This window comes from Dipteris shenzhenensis, chromosome 7 (assembly GCF_047967505.1).
Source record: "Dipteris shenzhenensis isolate YYH24624 ecotype China chromosome 7, Dip_SZ_1.0, whole genome shotgun sequence".
NCBI lineage: Eukaryota > Viridiplantae > Streptophyta > Polypodiopsida > Gleicheniales > Dipteridaceae > Dipteris > Dipteris shenzhenensis.
Genome location: NC_141602.1, coordinates 23,469,917 through 23,492,395, shown reverse-complemented (window position 1 = coordinate 23,492,395; position 22,479 = coordinate 23,469,917). Strand labels below are relative to the sequence as shown.

The following is a 22,479-nucleotide window of genomic DNA, read 5'->3' as shown; positions in this document are numbered from 1 at the left end:
ACATGAGAAAAGAAAACCCACAACAGGTGGTTGCATATGTGGAAAGATTAATCAACGAGATAAGAATGCCGACAAATATGCACCGAAGCTTTCAATTCAATATAGACGTTACGTCAGAGTCTAGAAATCTTTTGAACTTTAGGGGAGTTTCAGAAGATGACTTCATCAAAAATGAGTCAACATGGGACAAGCCACAACTATTCTTCATCAATGAAGTTTCTAGTGATGATATCCATAACTTCATTGATAGAATAGCATATATCACCATTAGCAAAGTGGCATTTTGCAACATTGTCATTTTTACCAAGTAGAATTCAAACAACATCTACCAGTGGAGCAAAAAGATGGGCACAGCTGTGGATGGAGAGTTGCCTACAACTGCATGTTGTTTCTTAGAGAGATTTTTGATTTGGAGTTACTGGTCAAAATGGAATCATATACAGAAGCCGATCTACTAGTGTTTTGGGCTGAGAGTATTTAGCCTTTTATTGCTACCATTGGGAAACAACCTGAAAATATGACTATATTGTAGCATGTATAAAACCTTATCTTTATACTTGTATGCTTATTCAAGCCTTTAATTGGGATGTGTAAATCTCATAACTTTTTTATATTTTCCTCCAAGAGAAGAGACTGAGTCTAATGAAAGCATGCTATCTTTATACTTCTATGGTTATTTAAACCTTTATTTTTACTTGGGATGTGCAAATCTCATAACTTTTTAAATTTTTCCTCCAAGCGGAGGAGTGACTCACTCTAATGAAAGCATGTATGAAACCTTACTTTTTAAATTTTTGCTCCAAGAGGAGGAGAGACTCACTCTAATGAAAGCATGTATAAAACCTTATCTGTATACTTCTATGCAATCTAATGAAAAAACCATTATTAATGTTGGGGAACAACCTAAAAATATGACTACATTGTAGCATGTATGAAATCTTATCTTTATATTTCTATGCTTGTTTAAGCCTTTATTTGGGATGTGTACATATCATAACTTTTTTATATTTTTATAGCAGAAGGAGGATGTAGAAGACATAGCAAGTGAAGAAGAATACGATGTAGACTACTCTCTCAATAAGATGAGTCATGAAAATATGATTCTATTGCAGCAGATTGGAAGTTCATTCACTGCTATGTTGTTAATTCGACAACCTCATTTTTTTGCATTTGGTGAAGAAGAGATTTTAATCCTCTTGAATCCTAAGAAAGATATTAATGTCAAAGTCATTACAACCATCCTCAGGTTTGATGCATTCTTTTCCTTGGCTTTATACTTTGCTTATTTTGATTAAACCCAAGAAGCTAATACCTTTTTTTTAAATATAGTAATGTTATAGTAGATTTTCCTCAAAATATACAAAGAGTTTCATATATGCTCGATCCTCTTATTTCGGAAGTGCTTAGCAACAAAAAAGAAACCATAGAGGATGTTTGCAAGTGGTTGAAGCACGTTCCTATGAATGAGGCACAAGTTATCTTTATAGCATATTATGAGAAGTAAGCATCAAACCCTACTTGTTTTTTCTATTGTGTTGCTAGAATTGTCTCAAACACAGTAATTATTCTTTATTGATAATGTAGCTCACATTGGAGTTTGGTAGTCATGGACATCTTTGCTAAGAAGTGTTTCTTTGCCAACTCAATGACATCCATCCATGGCACTGTGTTAAAGTATAGACTCCACTTGTTGTCACTTCTTGACATGTAGATTGATATGCAATGCAGATATTCACTGTTGTTATATGTTTTGATGTGCAGATCGGCTCGAAAATTGGTAGGTGCTATCGACACAGTAATGCGGCAACGTGACTTGGCACAACAAATAGAGTATATAACATGTCATCACATCAAGAGGATAGCCACATCTATAATTGTGGATGGAGGTGGGCTACAATTGCTTTTTAGTACTTGGTCAAATTTTTGAGATACAAAATGACACCACGCTGTCAATATATACAGACTTGCATCTCTATGCATTTATAACATGTACCATTCGAGCAATCATTAAGGGCAACATTATGGACCCTTCCACAAGTCAAATAGATAATGGCTCAGAGGAGTGCGAAATGAATGCCGTCAAAGAGTGAAAGGGGATAGAAGACCTCACCTCTACAAACATGGCTTCATTGGAAGAATTGGGAAGCTCTTTTAATGTTAGGTGCATTATGATTCAACATAGACCTCAGTATTTTGAATTTGGTGGAGAGGAGATTTCAATCCTCTCTAGAGCTTCAAATGAGGTCAATAACAATGTTATGATGGCCATTCTCAGGTTCGATACAAACTTTTTCTCTTCTTGATAATTTAATATTTTGATTAAATCTAATAAGCTAATAAATTTCATTTATTTGTTAGTGTAGTATAGTTATCTCACGATTTTGTAGAACCGTACAAAACCATGTGTATATATTGGATTCTCTCCTTTCTCTTATACTTAGCGATAGCAAAAAGACGATAGTCGATGTTTGTAAATGGTTACAGCCTTTACATTTACATGGCGTGCGAGTCCTATTTATGGCATATCACGAGATGTAAGTATTATGGCAACCTTTATTTTCATCTTATACTGGCAACATTGTGTTAAATAATAATGGTTCTTAATTATTCATGTAGGGAACATTGGAGTCTGGTGGTTTGGGACCTTGAAGACAACTATTGTAACTCGATTGTAGGCTTTCATGGCTGAGTGCAAACGTAAGTATTCTATTAATCTGTTTTTACTTCTATCTTATGTACCTTATGTAATAGACACACTACGTTTTTTTAATATGTCATGATGAGCAGGTCAGTTGAGAAGTTTGTATCTGTTATCAGAGAAACAGGACAGTACAAAGACTCGCTAGACTTCCAAAAGCGTTTAGTAGTAGAGCAGGAAGATGGGCATAGTTGTGGGTGGAGAGTTGCCTATAACTGCATGTTGATTTTCAAAGAAATTTTCTCACTTAAGCCACAGGTTTCATCGGAAGACTCTTTGGAGCTCAAATATTCAGAGGAGGATATACAATTGTTTACGGCTGAAATCATTCAAGACCTAATTGCTGCCATTAGAATACAACGTGCAACTGAAGCAATATCAGAGCTTGCATTTAAGGAAGAGGAGACTGTCTCTACTGTGAAAGCACTGCACACTACAGAAGAAGTAAAGACTCAATGTACACCTATAGCACCACAGCCTCCACTCGAAGCATCAGAAGAGTTGCCACAGACTCCGCTTGAATTTAAGGAAGAGGATACTGAGTCTACTCCGAAAGCACTACATACTATAGAAGAAGTAGAGAAGAAGTAGAGACTGTGTGTACATCTAGAGCACCATAGCCTCCATTGGAAGCATCAGAAGAGTTGCCACAGTCTCCACTAGAAGCATCAGAAGAGTTGTGATGGATGTATGATGTTGTGTTTGTATATATACATGAGGAGCATATTCTCATGATGTTTATTCCATGAATATTATGATTGACATTTATTTGCTGCAATGTATGAATCATGATGTAGTTTTTGTTGACTATACACCAATTTGTGACTTATTACTTAAGTGGCATTTAGTCATGATATTTATATATTTATTTCATGCACACAATTTTATGATATGAATGTGTGATGATGTGATTATTTGGAAATATAACCTTGTGTGATGAGAATTTTGATATGAATATGTGATGATGTAATATTTGTAATATATTTCACTCTAAAGTATCAATTCCCAATGCTCCACTCACTTAAAGTACAGCATTCCCAATGCTCTGCAAAATTTTATTCAATTGGACAGTCTCCACTCACTTAAAGTAGAGCATTCCCAATGCTTCTCTCACTTTATTCCAACCCTTATCCTTATCATAGCGAACACATCGTGCCTTAGTGCACTTGTATTCTTCCATCCTAGTCCTTCCACAGACACTCTCTTATTTCTTACATCCTAGTCCTTCTAATTAACTTGTATTCGTCTTTCACTTTATGTCTTCCCTCGCTTTCTATCACTCTTGAAGGATGGGCGGCTCACTGTGCATCCCTCGCTATCACTCCCTCACTCTCCTTCTCCCACTTTCCCTCTAAGACAATGACTAGTTACTACCCGACTTCATTTACTAAACTCAACTTCTGTCTTAGATCCCTTTTGTATGGACCAATGAAGGGAAAATCATTCGAGGAGGATATGTTACGCACATGGTTGCTTGATTTGAACTCACCAAAAGAGGTGAATATCCCTAGATTTCTTTTTCGCTTCTTTTAATCACGTACTTCTTATGCTAACGAGTTAAATTTTCGTACAGGATATGGCGGGGGCTAGAAGCTGTATTGAAAAAAATGGTGAAGATAAGGAAAGCCAAGAGAGAAAAGAAGAGTTGTTGAATGCTTACAAGTCGGCGGAAGATTTGAAATAGGTTGTGAGGAGATTTGTGATGCCAGCCTTGGTTATGCATGGCCTGAAAGTTTAAAGTCTGCTTGTTTTCATGAAGCCAATGCCATAGTAGGCACTTTCGAGGACATATGCTCTCTCTAATGACTTAATAGTCAAGTGATGGAAATTTAATTCCATAGAGACTTATGTGTTTTCTAAAGTAATTGTAATAGACAAGAAATGAAACTATAGTTCCACAAAGAGTTTTTAGTTCTCTAATGTAAAGTTGTAATAGACAAGAGAGACAAAGATGAGATCTTCTAGGCTGAGCTAATGGAAGGTGTTTTTTAACAACATATGGCTTTGAGTTATATGATCTACTTCTTATACAAATGTGTCATGCTTTTTTTTAAATGTACTCTAGTTTTAATAACATGTCACACCATTTTTTCTAATTTGATTTTTTTAAATCTTACTTTTTGTCTCTTTTAACAATGTGATGTCCTCTTTTTTTAATGTACTCTGGTTTTAATAACATGTCACGTCATTTTTTCTAATTTGATTTTTTTAAATCTTACTTTTTGACTCAAAGTTTTGTTTTCTAAGAGCCTCTTTTTTTTAAATGCTTTACCCAAAATTATCTCACAAAACGAATTTGGACAGTGCACCAATCCAAAATTAATAAAATAAGTGTTTTTTGTGATCCTTGGATCAAATGGGTATCCTCACTTTATAGATTAGCCCATAGTCAAGTTCTTATCAGGGACTTTAAATGAGACAAATTTCAGATTTCTACATCACTCTAGTAAGAGTGTTCACTCACTCCTCTTTCGTACTTATTTGTGGCAGTATGGGTCTTTTTCTTAAATCCTAGTATGACATCCTATTTGAGACTCCTCCTTAGACAAGATGAGGAGTTGTTGGATAGCAAGCTTGCAACTTTGAAGCATGACATCACTCATCTAGTCATGGAGGCAACATCCTTAAACCTTGCGACCTCCTCCAATAGTACACCTCTCCATTTTTTGGAGCACACCATGATGGCTCAACCAACCTCGATTCAGTTTGCTACCTCTGCATAGTGTGCCACCATGCAACATCAGCATGAGCTTGTTCTTCTAGCCTTCACTATCATCAAATTTGGAGACTTATGCTTCCAAAACAAAGACACTCCCAGTGAGATTCTGCAAGCAATGAATAGAAAGGCAATGGGAGGGATGGGATGGGAATGAAAGAGCAATGGGAGAGATGGGAAAGAAGGCAAAGTGGGAGCCAGGTTAAAGGTAGCAAACAGTGTTGCATGTCTGCACAGCATCCAGGACCAGACTAGAGAAAATTGGAGCTGATTTGGTGGTCAAGGAAAAGCAGAATCTATGCATCTCGAGCTAGACTGATACATGGCAGAAAGATGGCTATTCCAGGGACAAGTTGGAGGTGTTTTACAGGTTAGACCAGGCTAGAAAGAGTTTGCAAATAGAGGAGATGCTTGTGCAAAAGACAACAGTAAATGATGCAACAGTCAATTGCACTTTGGAGCTGTAAGATAGGTCACTTGCAAAGCACAAAAAGTGTTTGACAAGGTGCTAATTCATAATGAGGTCTCAAGAGATGTAATGGTACAATATGCAAAGCACGCACTTTGTAAGAAAGGTCTGAAAACACTCTAGTTCATGCCTAGAGATACTATCACCACATGATATAGGCCTTGTGCAGGGCACAAAGACCAACCAACACAGGGTCGGCTCCCTACCTACATACCCAACCCTATGGTATCCAAAATCGACCCTCAAGTTGGCCTATTTGTTGGCCCACTTAGCTGACCTTGACTGGCTAGGCATGGACTATAATTAGTCCCATGTGTTGAGCATGTGGACTGCTACTGCCAGTCCCATATGCATCTCTACAAACCCAGATGATGGCCCAGCTACTGCTGCTCATCAGATGGCATCACAAAAACTATGACATGCTGCCCTCAAATGTTATGCTAGTAATGGTGGATAATCTACTAGGAGCTATGAGCTGAAAGGTTGGATTGTATGTGCTACCTGCCTAGAATGCAACCTGCAAAGAGTGTCTGGAGCTACCATGTCTGGCCAACTTTTTGGTCTATCCATCCGACTAGATCTAGAACTAGCTAATGTGGCCGACTTAGTCAGCCATCCAAGGCTGACTGGATTGGTTACCACTGGCTTTTCTATGCCCTCTTACTGCCCTGATGGGACCTAGTCTTGTTGTGCATGAGCTAGCCCTAAAGGACCCTATAGATCTACACCGATTTGGCATTGAAGAGCTTCAAATTTGCAAATGGATACCTTAACCTGTGGATCCACATGGTGGCTAGGAAGATTTGGAGGGTGATGCAAGGCACGGAGCCAAAACAAATTGATGTGTTGGTTGCCCCAAGGAAGATCACCAAGCAAGTCAAGGAATCGATCTAACCTGGTCCAACCAATTGTGAGTGATTTTGGGATCAATTATTTGAACATATTCCATTAACCCTCTCTAACAATCTAAGCATATATTTATGAATCCTTGGTCACTGCGCAGATGCTGCTACATAATTTAATATGGATATCCACCAAATTTGACACAAAATTGACTTATATTTTCATCAATGCCTTGCCATCCAAGATACCAGATATGTATGATATGACCTGTATAAAGACACCAAATTATATCTGTACAAGGCATCATTTATCCTATAACTAACCCATCCAACCACATGTACATAGTCTATTGGAAAAATTTTGAGAATACACTCACCATCAACCTCTAATGGTGAAGATTGCCATGTAATGCAAAACCTTTAATTGCAATCAGCTTGCCCATTGCCATCTCCATAAGCCCTTCAAGTTCAGCCACAAGTACGATTTATCAACAATCAAGAAGAAATGCAGAGTGATAGCCCTCACTTTGAGATGACTTCGAAATTCATCCATAGATATTGCATGATTAGGATGACTTTGAAACCTATGAGGCATCTTGAAATTATGTAAAACATTCAAGGCTGCAAAGGACAAGAGAGCTGTGACAAAAGAATCATGTTTACCTTCATATAATCCTTGAGGAAATATATCGTCTGCCAAGGATTTCATCAACAATGTAGTCCCATCATACATGGCCACCTTGAAAGTCAGAAACATAGTTGAGCCCTACTAGTTTCAAATAGGACATGAGGGGAAGGCTATGCCATGAAAAACAAAAATCCTAGGATATAAACCCTGCAAATCACATGAATTACAAGACATAGCCTATTTCCAACGTAGTGCATAGCTAGCTTAAGAAAGTTGCAAATTTCAGCCCCAAAGTTAGGAGAATAAGAGCCACAGCTTCTGGTAATTTGTCACTAAAGAGGGTTGCGATGCCCTCTAGAGAATATATTTGGCAATCGGCATACCTACATCATCAATGCCAAATATTGCTTCACTTTGGAAAAAAAACCTATCTCCAATTCCAACTCCTTCAATCTTCCGGGGAATACTCCAAGATATGAACCTGCAGTCATTCACCCAGCATATGATTCAGTCAACATCGTAAAAGCATGCTTGCAACAATATGGAAATGCTCCTTTTAATTCTCCTAAAGCTTGCACTACAGAGTAGATTCCAGAGCTTTTCAGAATGTTTCCACCTCATTTTGGCCCAATGTCACAAGATTGAGAAAGCCATGAAACAGGATGGGTTCCTATGCTGCTTCCTATCAGAACACTTCCTAGCACGTCTACATTGTCAGACAAAGTAGTAGCCTTCTCCACACTGGAGGGAGGACCCTTGACCATTTTGATGACATCAAAAACCTTTGAAGTCATCGAAAACCTTTTTCTTCCCATAGATGACTGCCAGCAGTGTATATGCATATTTTCTAGTCTAAAACACAGCTTGCGATTCATCATTCCGTAAAAACATGATAACCCAAACCACCACAACGTCAAAAAAACAAATTCTATGTACGACCATAAAGTGCCCCAATAGATGAGCAGAACCTAAGATCCATAATGCTATCCTTGGTCCTTGTAAACTTGGGAAATTCCTTCACCACAAAATAGTTCTACTAATCGAAAATGACTTAGTAGGAGTTGAGCCCAATCCATGCCAAGGTTTAGAATTTTCTTAATCACCTAAGAAGATGAAAACGTGTAGGAAACCTTCTACTTGTCAATGACTCCCAGGCCTCCGTCATCCTTGGCTTTAAAGGCCCATTTTACCTTGGAAATGATTCTTTTGAAAATCAACAAGTTAAATAAAAGATGGATAGAGGGTAAATACAATGATTTAACACCATTTTCTTCTGGCTAGATTTGACTACTAACCTCTCTAGCCCTCTATATTTTGATTGACTCCGTTAAGGAACCAGTCCCACCTATCCTTCATTGTTATATCAAAACACATTGGGATCCCCAACATCCTAAAAATTTCTCCTCCATGAGGATTCTATGATAGCCTGGTTGACTAAGAGATTCCTAAATTTTTCCTTTAAATGTACTATACCATATTGTTGAGTGACTTATGAGTGATCTAGAAGCATTGCAAAAAACATTTAGGCATTTAAGGATTGCATCACACCTTGAGAAATATAACTATGGGTCAAATTTTCATCAACAAACTGATAAGACAAAAGCTACTTGCCAGAAGGCATTCAATCCCCATTAAGTTTTTCTTTCTAACCTAATCCGTAAGCAGTCACTCCAATGCATCTTTCCTTTAACTAAAATTTTTTTCCCAACGAACTTAGGGAGGAAAACCTTCTCTTTCTCCTCTACAAGATGAGTCATCATGGAACCTTTAAGATTGATGTCCTCTTCAAACTCTTTTGACCATCTTTGCTTGACCTCATCTATGTCCTCTAGAATTTCCTAGATCCAAATGTCCATTTTTCTATCCAACAAGAGCCTCGAAAGAATTTTGAGAGAGGGAAAGGATGGACTCAAGCTTCTTTATTGCAGACAGGTCCTCTAGTTTCTTTTCATCTACCATTGATGGGTCTGAGCTAGAGGAAACATGATCCCCACTATCCTTGAGAACCTAGTTGGATTTGTTTAAAGGTGGAGGAGGCTAAGAGTCTTTAATTATTTTATTATCTTCCTTTATATGAGGGAATTTCCTAACAATGTGGATAGCTAGGTCACATAGAAGAAAAAACTTAGGAGGTTTTTGTACACCAAAGGCTTCTCCTTATACCTCTCACTATTTTTGGTCATGATTAACAGTGTATTTGGTAGGCCTTAAGCAAGATTCGTTTGCAAAAACATTCCCCAGATGGTGCATAAATTGCTCTTTTTTACCCCCACTACCTTGGCTAGACTTCCACAAAGCTTGGCATCTTGATTACATAGAGAGAATGGGAAGTTAGGGAGTTCCATCCACACAAGGATCTTAGTGGTCTTAGGCTTGCATGGAGAAAAATTAGGGGTCCCTCTTTCAAGGTACAAAGACCTTGGTGCATGGCCTTGTATGCCATATGTTCTTTTTCAAAAAAAAAAATTTAGTACCCCTTTCTCAGAAACCTAACACGATTGACTGTCAATTCCTATCCAATTCGTGCAAAGCCAGTTTTCAATATACATAGAGGTCTATACCCCAAAAGGTAGAATATCACCCATGAGTCCTTAGCCACTCGACCAATCCTGATGAAGATCTTAATCAAGATAGGCTATGGTAAACCCCGTGCTCTATCTCAACACTACTCCATTTGATAGAAGTGTGTGCCTCTCTTTGGATAGCCATGGGTGCCTCTTCTTGTTTGTGCAAACACGTCTAACACTAGGGGAGAACAATTGTCTTAGTTGGCCAGGGCAAAAATTTTTCTATTAGAGCATATTCAACCATTATTTCTTGAGTATGGGGTTCTTCCACTAGAGTTCTCCTTGCATTGGGAATATAAACTAGGGACACCTCCGTTTGGGATCCAAGTTGGGAGTAGACTCGCTCCCCACTAGATTTTTTGGATCCACTGCCTTTTCCTAACTAGCCTCTAGTTTCACTTCTTGGTTCTTTTTCAGGGCCTTCAAAGTGATGATCACGTCTCAGAAAAGGCATGGCAAAATTCATCCATTAAATTCCTGAAGATCTCCCTTGTATGAAGCCCTCGAGGACTACTATTGGAGTTCCATTCACCTTTCTCTACTTTTTTCAAGTCCGGGTTCATATTTAAAGTGTAAGGTCCTTAGAGCGAGCACAGGAAAGACTATGGGGGTCATCACATCTCTTTAACAATCAAATGAAGTGAAAGGGAAGGGAGGAAAAGAATCTTTTTCAGAATGGATAGGACCCTTAAACATCCCAAAACAAGGAGTAAAGGAAGGACTAACTCTCCCATCACCCTCTAAAAGTAGCTGCATTTAAGTGCCAAACTAAGGTTCGGGGATGGAGGGGAGGATGCTCTTTTCCATCAAACTGGACTTCCATTCTTTTCCCTGGATTCACTTATTCTAAAGAGAATTACTTACTAAAGATGAAAATTCGGAGGGAGAAATGGGAGGGAGAGGGGGAAGGAAATAGATGGAGTGGAGAGAACCCTTGTAATCTTATCTGGGTGTTAATCAAGGATAAGAGGGATGCATAGAAGCACTCAAGTCACTCATAGCGGCATCACAAGAGGAAGGAAGAGAAGCCATTATAGGATCCTACCAAGGATACTGAGGAAAAAAAAACATTGATTAACAATGAGTTTTAGGAAGATGATAGATAGCATGTTTGAGGAGGAGAAAGCAACAACCATGAACCAATAGAGTAGTGATGAAGATGAGCTAGTGAAAGGTGATAAATTACCGTGATTCTTTTCACACAGGGGCATTCATTATATGAAACCCTCTAGATCATGTGCATTGTAAAAAATTGTTTTAAGTACTTCTTACCTCATATGTATGTGTATTTTTTGTAACCCCACAAGAAAGTAAAACCCCTTTTGTTGAACTCACACACTATCTTAATTATTTCTTAGTAAACTCCCTAAGTTTTGCAAGCAAGAATGGGCACAAATATAGATCTTGGACAAATGCATCTCTCTCTCTCTCTCTCTCTCTCTCTCTCTCCCAATGAAGGAAAATGGAAGGAAAAATAAATGGCTATGTCAATGGTAGTTCAAAAGGATTGTAACAATGCTGTATTCTAATTGCCAATATTCAAAATCCTTAAAAAGAGCATTAAAAACTTGTTCATATTTGTTGCACTGACATTGCCGCCCATTTCAAGGAATTAATAATGGATACAAACAACAATCCACATCATTTGCATAGACTCATCCACATTTTCTAAGTGATCCATATACATCTCAAGGATCTTGGGTGGAAAAGCTGCAACCACTTGTGGCCCCCCTAAAGGAGGAAAGAAGAGGGGAAGAGATGGGGGGGGATGGGAAATCGACAGTAACCCTAGGACATTTTATGGATTTTTTTCTCATTTTTCCAAAATATCATTGAAAAAGAGTGTTGGGAAATTCATGCACTAGTGTATAAAATTGCATAGCTATCAAAATTAAGATCCAACTTTAACTACTAGTTTCAATGGGTGAATATATTGAGATCAAAGTGAAAAGGTATAGTCTCATGCTTTCATCTTAAAAAATCTATTCAACCATAATTATTGTCAAGATTAGAAGTACTTTTACTACTGTAACATCGTGTTCCATATTTAACAAATGGTATTGTCATATAAATATATGAATACTCCTGCAAATAGTAATCAAGGATGATTCTCCTTAAAGAGAAGGGATCAAATAAAAACTTGCTTTATGTACAATTGATATCATTGCTACTATGATTTCATACAACTAATATCATTACATTTGAGAATACTATGTATAAGGAACAGGCTCCATGGCTTCTGCCTCATCTCGTAGGCTTTTAAATAAGATTGATGACAAATATCTCTCCCCAAAGCTTGGCAATATAGTCTGCAATATTTAATATAAAAATATAAGAATATGACTCAAAGATGAGCACAATTCCATTCAATAGAATGAGTGACTATAAGAAAAAATATGCAATTTCTTTCAATATAATGGTACAAAATAATATAATACAACTCACACAATTAGCATACACTCTAAAATAACAATACATGGAAGTCCCTTATGTGTGATTTTCTCATGAATAAAATTTACCCTATTTTTATTTCAATATGTGAATACTCCCTTTAAATGATACCCTTTTGTATATAAACAATGCGTTAAAAAACATTCAATAAACCCTTTGTGTTGAATCCACATGCTAGGCTTACATATTTATGAGTGACCCCCACAGCACCAATGGGATAAACACAATTGATATGAGGACAAGTGAATGAGGTCCCTTGTGCATGTCACAATATTTGAGCCACACAATGATTGCTACATAATTCAGTGGATCTTCAATGGTAGCTCCACCAGCAATCCTAGTCACACAAGAATAGTTCCTAAGTCGGACAACTTTTAGTCTACTATTGGAACAAAAAAATTTTGGAATCATTTGGGAAAACATTTGAAGCTCATGAACTATTCATGCATTGTCATGCTCTAGTGTTAAAGCCACATGTGGTAGGATGAAGTTTCAAAAAAACACTAAATATGGTGTTTGTGCAAAGAATTTTTTTGCTCATCTCAGAATTGTCACACAATTGTGTAGCATTTTTTATATGAAGAAATGGCTTAGAGGACTAGGGTGGAGTCAGGTCAATAATAATAGCGAGACTTGAGTATGATGAGAAGCTATGAAAAGTGATGGGAGAAATGCTTTTTAAAACATTGTTAAGATCTTCCATGTTTGGAATTGGAGAACACTCATAGTGTGGAAGAAGATTCATCTTCAGGAAGAAGATTAAGTCTTATGGAGAATAATGTAGAAGAAGAAAACTAAATTTTGAGGAAGAAATTAAGTCTTATGGAGAATAGTGTGGAAGAAGATTACTAAGCTTGAGGTTCGTATGTTTTTGCATAGTTGTCCTTGCGAAATCTTAGCAAGAAGTGTGAATAAAGTAGGAATAAATTCAATTGGGCTAAACTACTCTTAGTAGTTACAAAAGCACACCATGAGGAAGCTAATGTTGATAAAAGCATCCTGGCTTCTTACAGGAGAGGGATGGTAAGGCCAATACCAATCATGAGATCAAGTGTGGTTTGGCATTTGTCAAGGAAATCTGAAACAAGTTCATTCTCACAAAGTTAGAATCTCACATGAGCATTCATCTGAGTAGAAATGTCAACCTGATCATAGGTCGATTGTAATAAATCTAAGATCAACTTGGAGGTCTTCACAAAATGAATCAATTGTCTCTACAGTGAAGAATGATATTGTTGGAACAAGCCTTAGAATATGATCCATTTAAGATGCACATTTGGTAGACCTACAACACAAACTACAAACTTATCCTTGATTGAGAAAATGTGATAATTTGTATTCGATTTTCCTAAATTTTGTAGGTATTCTTGCCCATGGATGCCATTCATAGGGACTCTTGATGAGATGATTTCAAATCATTTTTCAATCAGCCCAGGAATATGGAGGGAAAACCAAAAGATAGACACAAGGATTAGAGCCAATGCACAGTGCACCATTTATTTAACAACACTAAGAAATAGTAACTTGTAGTACAAGTCTGTCTTTTCCTCTTGCCCCCATCCTACAGGATAGGATTGGAAAGTCACTATCAAGTCTTTCGGGACTGCACTTTCTATCCAGCCACTCTTGTAGTATATTAGGTGATGGCTCTCTTAGGCTCAACTCCTCTTCCCATTAAATTTATTCCATATCTCAAAATGGAAGAACTCTCAAATTATAACATTTCTACAATTCTATACTCAATCCTAGTCATGGGGCCTAGCAAATAGGCTAGCACTTACCAAGGACCTAACAATAACCTCCTCTTGGCTTGCAGGCATAGGATAAGAACCATCATATAAATGTGTATCTACAAATTTGGCCATATATGTCTTGTTTCTCATTCCACTCTTGCACAAGATCCTCAAGCTCCTCATTCTCAAGATTGCTCAATAACTTGTTGTTTGTATACAAATATACCAATTTCTAAGCTCTATCTGCCAAAAGTTGGTTATGGCTCCAATTGCGCGGTTTGGGGAAGAATTTTTATTGTAAGAGATTGCAACTTGTCACAACTGTTGGGATATCTCAAGGTGTATGCCTCAGGCACACCTTATGTTTCTATGTGTGAGTGCTAGAGGCACAGTTAGGTGCCCACAAGCACAGTTAGGTGGTGGAAAAGCCACATAGGATGATTGAGAGAATCTAGGAGCAGATTGAGGAGATGATTGTGGAGCTCTGAAGTCATCAGTGATGTCAGTGAGCTTGTATGAGGTGCCTACTTAAGGACCTCACTTTTCTTCATTCCATAAGCAAGTATTCTGATTTTGTGTCCACTCTACTCTTTCCTTTCAGTATTCCAACATGGTATCAGAGCCCTTTGATCCCCCTTGAGCCCATTTCTGCCACATCATCATCTTCTTCTTCATCTTCTTCTTCTCCATTTTCCTCTTTCTTCCCAAAATCTTTGAGAGCTTGGTTCTCCATCTACAGACAGCCATTGCCCAAACCCTCTGAGCTGGAAACTCCTCTAGTATGGGCGAACTTCCACCTGCAAGCAATTGAAAAAAAAACGTCTGTGGTGGCTGCCATTCTCCAAACAGCGAATTTCTTCTGTTGCTCAATACTCCCTACCTGCTCCGCCATTGCCTGAGCCCTCTTAGGAGTAGATGGGTGACCTCAAGACAAAGATTTTGAGCCATTTTTCAGGTCATTTGGTTTAGTAACGAGGGAGAAATCGTCAAAACTCAGTTTCAGCCTGTAGCAACTCTCCCAGGCAAAAGTGCGCACCATTTCGTCCAACCTCTATGCTGGACCTTCTCTGGTATATGAGCTTTCTTTTGCTTCAGAAAGCCCTCTTTTTCTTGCTTTGAAGAGTGAGCTACAAGCCCTCCAAGTTCAGCTTTTCAGTTTTGACAGTTTTGGACAAGTTTTTGAAGATGATGCTACATAAAATGCTACTCTAGCATTTCTAGTTTTTTGAAGCTTTCAATAACTTCAGTACAAGTGTGGATTCAGTTTTGTTTTGACTTGCTAGACCTGGTTTTGATTGGAAAGTGTTTATTTCACCCACTTCTATGAAGCATGTAAAAGGAAGCATCATTGTTTGAAATCTAGTCACTACTATTGCTCATACTTTGGAAGTATTTCAGTTATATTTTTGCCTTGTAAGAGAGATAGACACTGCCCAATATCTGGGTTAGACCCTCTCATGGCTACCTTATATAATCTTGAGAAGTTCAATGGAAAGGGCTTCCATACTTGGCAAATGAAGGTGAAATTTGCATTGATGCGGGAGAACTTATGGGGACTTGTTAAACCTACTCCTATTGCTTCTTCTACGGCCTCCAATGCTGGACAATCTTCAACTCTGACACGACTGGCAAGGGATCCAGCAAGAGAAGAAAAAGCATATGGTATAATTGCTTTAGCTTTGGGTGATGATTACATACATCATATATCTAACTTGGAGTCTCCTTCGGAAGCTTGGCAGAAGCTAGACTTGATTTTTGGTGCAAGCTCTCACATTTCTAAACTATTACTTAAAATCTCTTTCTTTGAATTAAAGATGGCAAGTGATACTACTTTAGCTACTCATGTCAACTATATGCGGAGTCTTATGACTCAATTAGCTTCTATCAACTCTCCTATCACCCCTGATGATGCTATGGCAGTGTTACTTAAGAGTATGCCTGAAAGTTTTGATCACATTGTTAGCACTTTGAAGAATCTTCCCAATCCTAACCTTGAAGGCATTATCTCAGCTCTCCAAGAAGAAGAAAGACATATGGAGTTAAGGAAAGGCAATGACACTGCTTATGTTATGAAATTCCAGAAGGGCAAGTATACTCCTTGTGCAATCACTGTGGAAAGACAAATCACCTTTCAAAGGATTGCTTCAAAGTTAATCCATGCAAGCACTGTGGCAAAAACAACCATAGTGAGAAGTTTTGCAGAGACAAAGCAAAGACAGAAAATGCAAATCTACTTACAGTGAATTTGCCTCCACAAGATGAGGCATCTCATGAAGATTATGCATTTTAAATCATCTCTATGTATGCTCCAGATCTCTCTTTTTATGTCAAGGTACTCAGCCTGGATAGTCCTCCAAAATGAATGAAAATAAACTATTGTGTTTTGTAAACACCTCTAGTCACCTTATGATGTAGGCCATGTGTATGTTTTGTTCCATGGTACCTCCTGCAGACATTGTGTGCATGTACATGCAGGGGAGATAACCATTGGAAGGTCTTTTTGTATCCCTTTTGTTTACCTTACACCCAAGGAAACCCTTGCTAGCATGAGAACCTAGCCATAGATTAATCATTGACCACCATGAGATGGCATGAGAAACTATGAGACTAGATGTATCCTTGACATAGCCTGAGGCATTTCCTTGAGGGGGGGTTTGTTGGGATATCTCAAGGTGTATGCCTCAGGCACACCTTATGTTTCTATGTGTGAGTGCTAGAGGCACAGTTAGGTGCCCACAAGCACAGTTAGGTGGTGGAAAAGCCACATAGGATGATTGAGAGAATCTAGGAGCAGATTGAGGAGATGATTGTGGAGCTCTGAAGTCATCAGTGATGTCAGTGAGCTTGTATGAGGTGCCTACTTAAGGACCTCACTTTTCTTCATTCCATAAGCAAGTATTCTGATTTTGTGTCCACTCTACTCTTTCCTTTCAGTATTCCAACAACAACTAGACCCATTTACATACCACTAGTTGAATGCAACTCAAAAAACCGTCAGGTGGAGATGAAGATGATCATTTGGTTGGCTATAGCCCGTTGCAATCAGGTGGCACTCAGGTGCTTGAATTTGACCTCTCCAATTTGTGGTGCCAATATGGGCACTGAGGGCACATAAAGTTGTGTCCTCCTAATTAAATCATGACTGATGCCGTCGTGTGCACTGCCTAGCTCTTTATGTCACAGGGATCTAATGGTTTGCTCAACATAGGGAATGACAACTGTGAAGGAGGGGACCATTTTAGGCACAGAATCTGGAAGAGACCAGGCTAGCACATGAAGGATGGTCATACAATCATAGAAGACAATAAAAGACGGTTATTCATTTGTGAAAGTAATTGGTAAGAATGAGATCTGCTAAAGAAAACAGATATAAGCTAAGGATGTAAGTAAAACTATGAGACTTGAACTTAGTCATAATTGGTAAGAATGAGATCTATTAAAGAAAACAGATGTAAGTGATCTGCTAAAGAAAACAGATGTAAATGAAACTAAGGCTAAGGAGTTAATTTATTTCTAACAACTGCTGAAACTGATGTAAGGGTAAGGAGTTAATGTATTTCTAACAACCGCTGAATGTTTACCACTACAAATCAAAATTGTGCACATGAACGAATCACTCCAAAAACAAACTGTGCAGGTGAACAAGTCTTTTTGCACTTTCTAGAACCAAAAAAACAAGCTTCTCTTATATTCCTTAAGGCGGGGTTTACCAGACCTGCAAAGACCTTCGACATGGCATGGATTTGGAGGTCTGGGGACAAAATATAGAGGCTCGGGGGCAAGAGGAGGGAGGTTCGGGAGGAGGAGGGAAGCTCGGGGAGAAAGAAGGAGGAGAGTGCCACAGGCAGATTGGGAGCTGATGTGGCGGCCTCTGGCAACACGACGCAACGTCTGCGATTTGACTATCGGTGCACAGAAGCTCAGAGGTGTAGTAGCAAACTGCCACATGGCGGCACACAAACCTATATAACATCACGACAGTCGAAGCTGATGTGGCATGTTGAGCATAGGCACGATCAACAAGGACCGAGACAGTGAGACATGTGGCAAGCCATAGGCTGCGAGCAGCACTGCGACTATCACTTCAGTAAATGCAGCGGCTCGAGTGGGGTTGGAGAGGTGTGCTGACATAGTCATGTCAGTGGCAGTGGGCCAGGGCCTCGCACAGGGAGAGACAGCCACAGTCTGACGCGGAGGCATCACAGGGTGACACACAAGGAGAGAGAGGAGTGCAGCGAGAGGAGAGAGAGGAGACTATAGAGAGAGAAGAGAGAGGAGACTAGAGAGAGAGAGAGAGAGAGAGGAGAGTCTAGAGAGAGAGAGTGTGTGTAGAGAGAGAGAAAGAGAGAGGAGACTCTAGAGAGAGAGAGAGAGAGTCTAGAGAGGAGAGGAGAGAGTCTAGAGAGAAAGGAAAAGAAGAGTTTAGAGAGAGAGAGAGAGAGAAAAGGGGAGAGAGAGAGAGAGGAGAGGAGAGAGAGTGATAGAGAGAGTATAATAAATAAATATAAATAAATAAATAAATATATATATATATCAACACACACACACACCCCCCTCGAGATAGAGACATAATCTATTATATATTACTTAATATTTATTAAAATATTATATTAAATAAGATAATGTATAATATATTCTATTATATAATATAACATTATATTATATTCAATTCTATATATATTAGAGAAGAGAGATAGAAGAGAAAGGAGAGATAGACAGGAAAAAGAGGGAGGAGGAGAGACAAAGGAGAGTAGCAGAGTAAGAGGGGGGGGGAGGGGGGAGAGAGAGAGAGAGAGAGACAAACAGACAGAGAGAAGTCAAAGAGAGATCAAAATAGAGAGAGGGGAGAGACTAGAGAGAGAGAGAGAGAGAGAGAGAGGCCAGTGTGAGAGAGTAAGAGGGGGGGGGAGAGAGAGAGAGAGAGAGAGAGAGACCCCTCGAGAAAGAGACATAATCTATTATATATTACTTAATATTTATTAAAATATTATACTAAATAAGATAATGTATAATATATTCTATGATATAATATAACATTATACTATATCATATTATATATATATATTTTAGAGAAGAGAGATAGAACATAGAGGAGAGGAAGGAGGAGAGACAAGGAGAGTAACAGAGTAAGAAGGGGGGGAGGAGAGAGAAAGAGAGAGAGAGAAGTGATAGAGAGAGAGAATAAGAGAGAGGGGAGAGACCAGAGAGAGAGAGAGAGGACAAAGATAGAGAGTAAGAGAGGGGAGAGAGAGAGAGAGAGAGATGGGGGAGAGGACAGTGTTAGAGAGTAAGAGGAGAGAGAGAGAGAGAGGCCAGTGTGAGAGTAAGAGGGGGGAGGAGAGAGAAAGAAAGAGAGAGAGAGAGAGGACAATGTTAGAGAGAGAGAGAGAAAAGGGGGGAAGAGAGAGAGAGAAGGGGGGGAGAGAGAGAGAGAGAGAGAGAGAGAGAGAGGGAGATTGTAAACTATATATATATATGTATATATATAAACAAAAATATGTATATTTATATATAAATTTAAAAATTTAAATATATTTTTAAACAACTCTCTCTTTGTGTGTTTAGAAGTTTGGTTTAATGAAACACAACTGAAAATTCTTAAATATGTGTGTGTGCATGCATGCACTCGCTCACGTACGTGTTATTATGAGTGTATATGTTTTTCAAAAATTTTATAAAATTCCTCAAAGTTTGAGATTTTTAAATGAAACCTTGAATTTTATGACCCAATGAAACGGGTCTGTACCGCGGGTCAGGGTTCTTGATGAATACTTACCACTATAAGTTTTCCTTTGTTCTCGGGCCTTGCTGCTAGTTTGAGAGCTGCAACAGTGTTGGCTCCGGAAGAGATACCAGCCTTAACACGACGAAAAGCACTCGTTAACGTTGCAGTTCTTGAATCAAAACACTTCTATGCACTTCTATGCACCTGTTGAACCAAAACACTTCTATGCACTTCTATGCACCTGATTTATCTGCGAAAATTTGGGTCTGTTCATTAGTAGGCTTTCTTACCAGCAGGCCTTCTTTCACTGCTAGCTCCCTTGCCATCTCTACTGCTTCATCGCTCGACACCTGATCAAAATTTAGGCAGAACCAATGTTGCTTAGATTCTCGGCGCGTCGTCCTCAAAAAGTAGTACTCTTGTGTAGCCTGTGTGTACGCAGAACAGAACCTGTAGGACTTCGTCCATGACGTCCATGTCCAAGATGCCGGGCTTGAATCCCACTCCGAAGCCGGTAATTTGATGAGGGCCTGCAGGGATATGTAAATTAGACACGCTTGGTTCATGGGCTGCGACAGCGGTACGAAGCAGTTCGGAATGCTACCAACGCACCTGGCGCCCCTCCATTCAAAACAGGACTCTCCGATGGCTCCACACCGTAAATCTGTGCACACCATCAGAACCAAAATGGTCAAGGAAGGGCACTAAAACATGAATCGGATGTTGAAACAAGGGAAATTTTGCCTCACCTTCACGTTTGGATTCTTGCTTTTCAAGTATCTACCAACACCAGAGACAGTCCCACCGCTGCCGATGCCCATCACGAAAATGTCTACCTCACCAGCTGTATCCTCCCAAATTTCTGGCCCCGTGGTCTCAAAATGAGCCTTCAAGAAAATAGAGGGCGTCAAGGCTTGTAAATGAAGAGCAAGATGTCAGGAGTGAGGCAATGGTATGTTCAACACCTTAACATTGGCGTAGTTCTCGAACTGGTGAAGCATGAAGGAATTGGGAATTTCTTCGGCGAGTTGATGAGCCTTCCTCACAGTTCCGCCCATCCCTTTCGTTGGGTCTGTAAGGACGAGTTCAGAGCCGAAGGCTCGCATGGTAACCCTGCGTTCGAGGGATGTATACGATGGCATAGTTAAAATGAGCTTGTAGCCTTTTGCTGCAGCAATGAAAGAGAGTGCAATGCCCATGTTGCCGGAGGTCGGTTCAATCAACGTTGTCTGCAATCAATCAGGACGAATTAAGTTATAGACTGTGCATCAGAAACAGAGATGTGCAACTCGAATTAGCAGTACGTATTTGATGCAAACAGATGAAATTCTAACCTTGCCAGGCGAGATAAGTCCCTTCGCCTCGGCATCTGAAAGCATCGCGTATCCAACTCTGAGAGACAAAGGCAATAGTATTATAATTACTTCCGCACGGTGTCAATATTTGCTGCCAGGATCTTTATGCTCACGAGGCACAACATGAGGGCTAAAACACAGAGACCTGTCCTTCACGCTGCTGCAAGGTTGCATCATCTCTAGCTTAGCGGCGATGAAAGCGCCACAATCCTCGGCCACCTTGTTGAGGAACACCGTTGGAGTCCTGCCTACGATCTGCAACTTCATCATCTCAGCAAACTACACCAGGTTTTCGAACGTACAGTAAACTGAGAAGACGAGGATCAAAGACACGGTTAATTCTGCGAGCTACGTGCCTGGGAGACGTCTGGCTTGACGAGCAATCGGGAAAAGTCTCTGGGCATGAGGGGAGAACTAGTCTGGGTGGCATGAGCTTGAGTAGTTAGAAACCGAAGCGGAACAAGATTGCAGATGCTGGAAGATGAGCAGAGGCGCCATCTAGTCTCACGTCTCAGCTGGCGTGCAATGGAAACCATCTGATCTCGCTCTCGCTCGCTCGCTCGAGATCACTCCGCTGAGTGACGAAGCTCAAGGCTCCCTTTAAGCTACGAAAGCGTTCTCTGGCGCGGCCTCTCTCTCTCTCTCCCTCTCTCCCTCTGAGGACCCTCTCCTCTGTCTCTTCGCTTGCTCGGAATCAGTGCCCTGAGTGACGGAGCTCAAGGCTCGCGAAAACGATCTCCATCTGGCTCACTCTCTCTCTCTCCCCTTCTCAGTCTTGTTTCTCTCTCTGCCCCCCCTCAGTCTCTTGGATGTGTCGTTTCTCTCTGTGCGTAAAAGGCTGATGACGTATTCAAAGTCTCCAAACAGTACGTATCTTCTCTCTCATCGGATACTCCGTCGCGTCCCTCCTGAGTCGGGTCTCAGGAGTCGGGCCTCGGCGTCTCGCTCTTGTGACGGTAGCCGTCCTCGTTGATCACGCCTCGGGCCCTCGACGATACCGCAGAGCAGATGTTTCCAGGAGCAATTGTTGGATCCCCGTGTATTCTCCTATCAGAATCTCTACATCCGCCCAAAGGTTCCGCCGGCCCTTCCGCATCCAAAAACCCGCTACAGTTCTGGCTCTTAGCTGTGAATTTGGGACCTACTACGCTCCCTGTTAGAGACGGCAAAAAGACTCAAACATTTCAGGCCTCAAAATTGGGAATCGTTGTAACTTGTACACAGCAAGGAGCTGTGAACCACCGTTTCGTACAGGTCACAGATTATTTGTTTTTGGTGATACTATTTAGTAAATT

At 39.8% G+C, this 22,479-nt stretch overlaps 1 protein-coding gene across 1 annotated transcript; it reads right to left on the bottom strand.

Annotated features, from left to right (window-relative positions):
• Window positions 1-11,920: 11,920 nt before the first annotated feature.
• LOC147900122 (bifunctional L-3-cyanoalanine synthase/cysteine synthase 1, mitochondrial-like) lies at window positions 11,921-21,987 on the bottom strand. Its single transcript, XM_087376526.1, has 10 exons — window positions 21,541-21,987; window positions 21,330-21,439; window positions 21,164-21,221; window positions 20,795-21,058; window positions 20,579-20,716; window positions 20,442-20,493; window positions 20,280-20,359; window positions 20,120-20,179; window positions 19,881-19,961; window positions 11,921-12,229 (listed from the first exon to the last, which is right to left on the bottom strand). Exons 1-10 carry the CDS (start codon window positions 21,718-21,720, stop codon window positions 12,131-12,133), a joined length of 1,122 nt encoding a protein of 373 aa, XP_087232652.1. The 5' UTR covers window positions 21,721-21,987; the 3' UTR covers window positions 11,921-12,130.
• Between the last annotated feature and the right edge of the window lie 492 nt (window positions 21,988-22,479).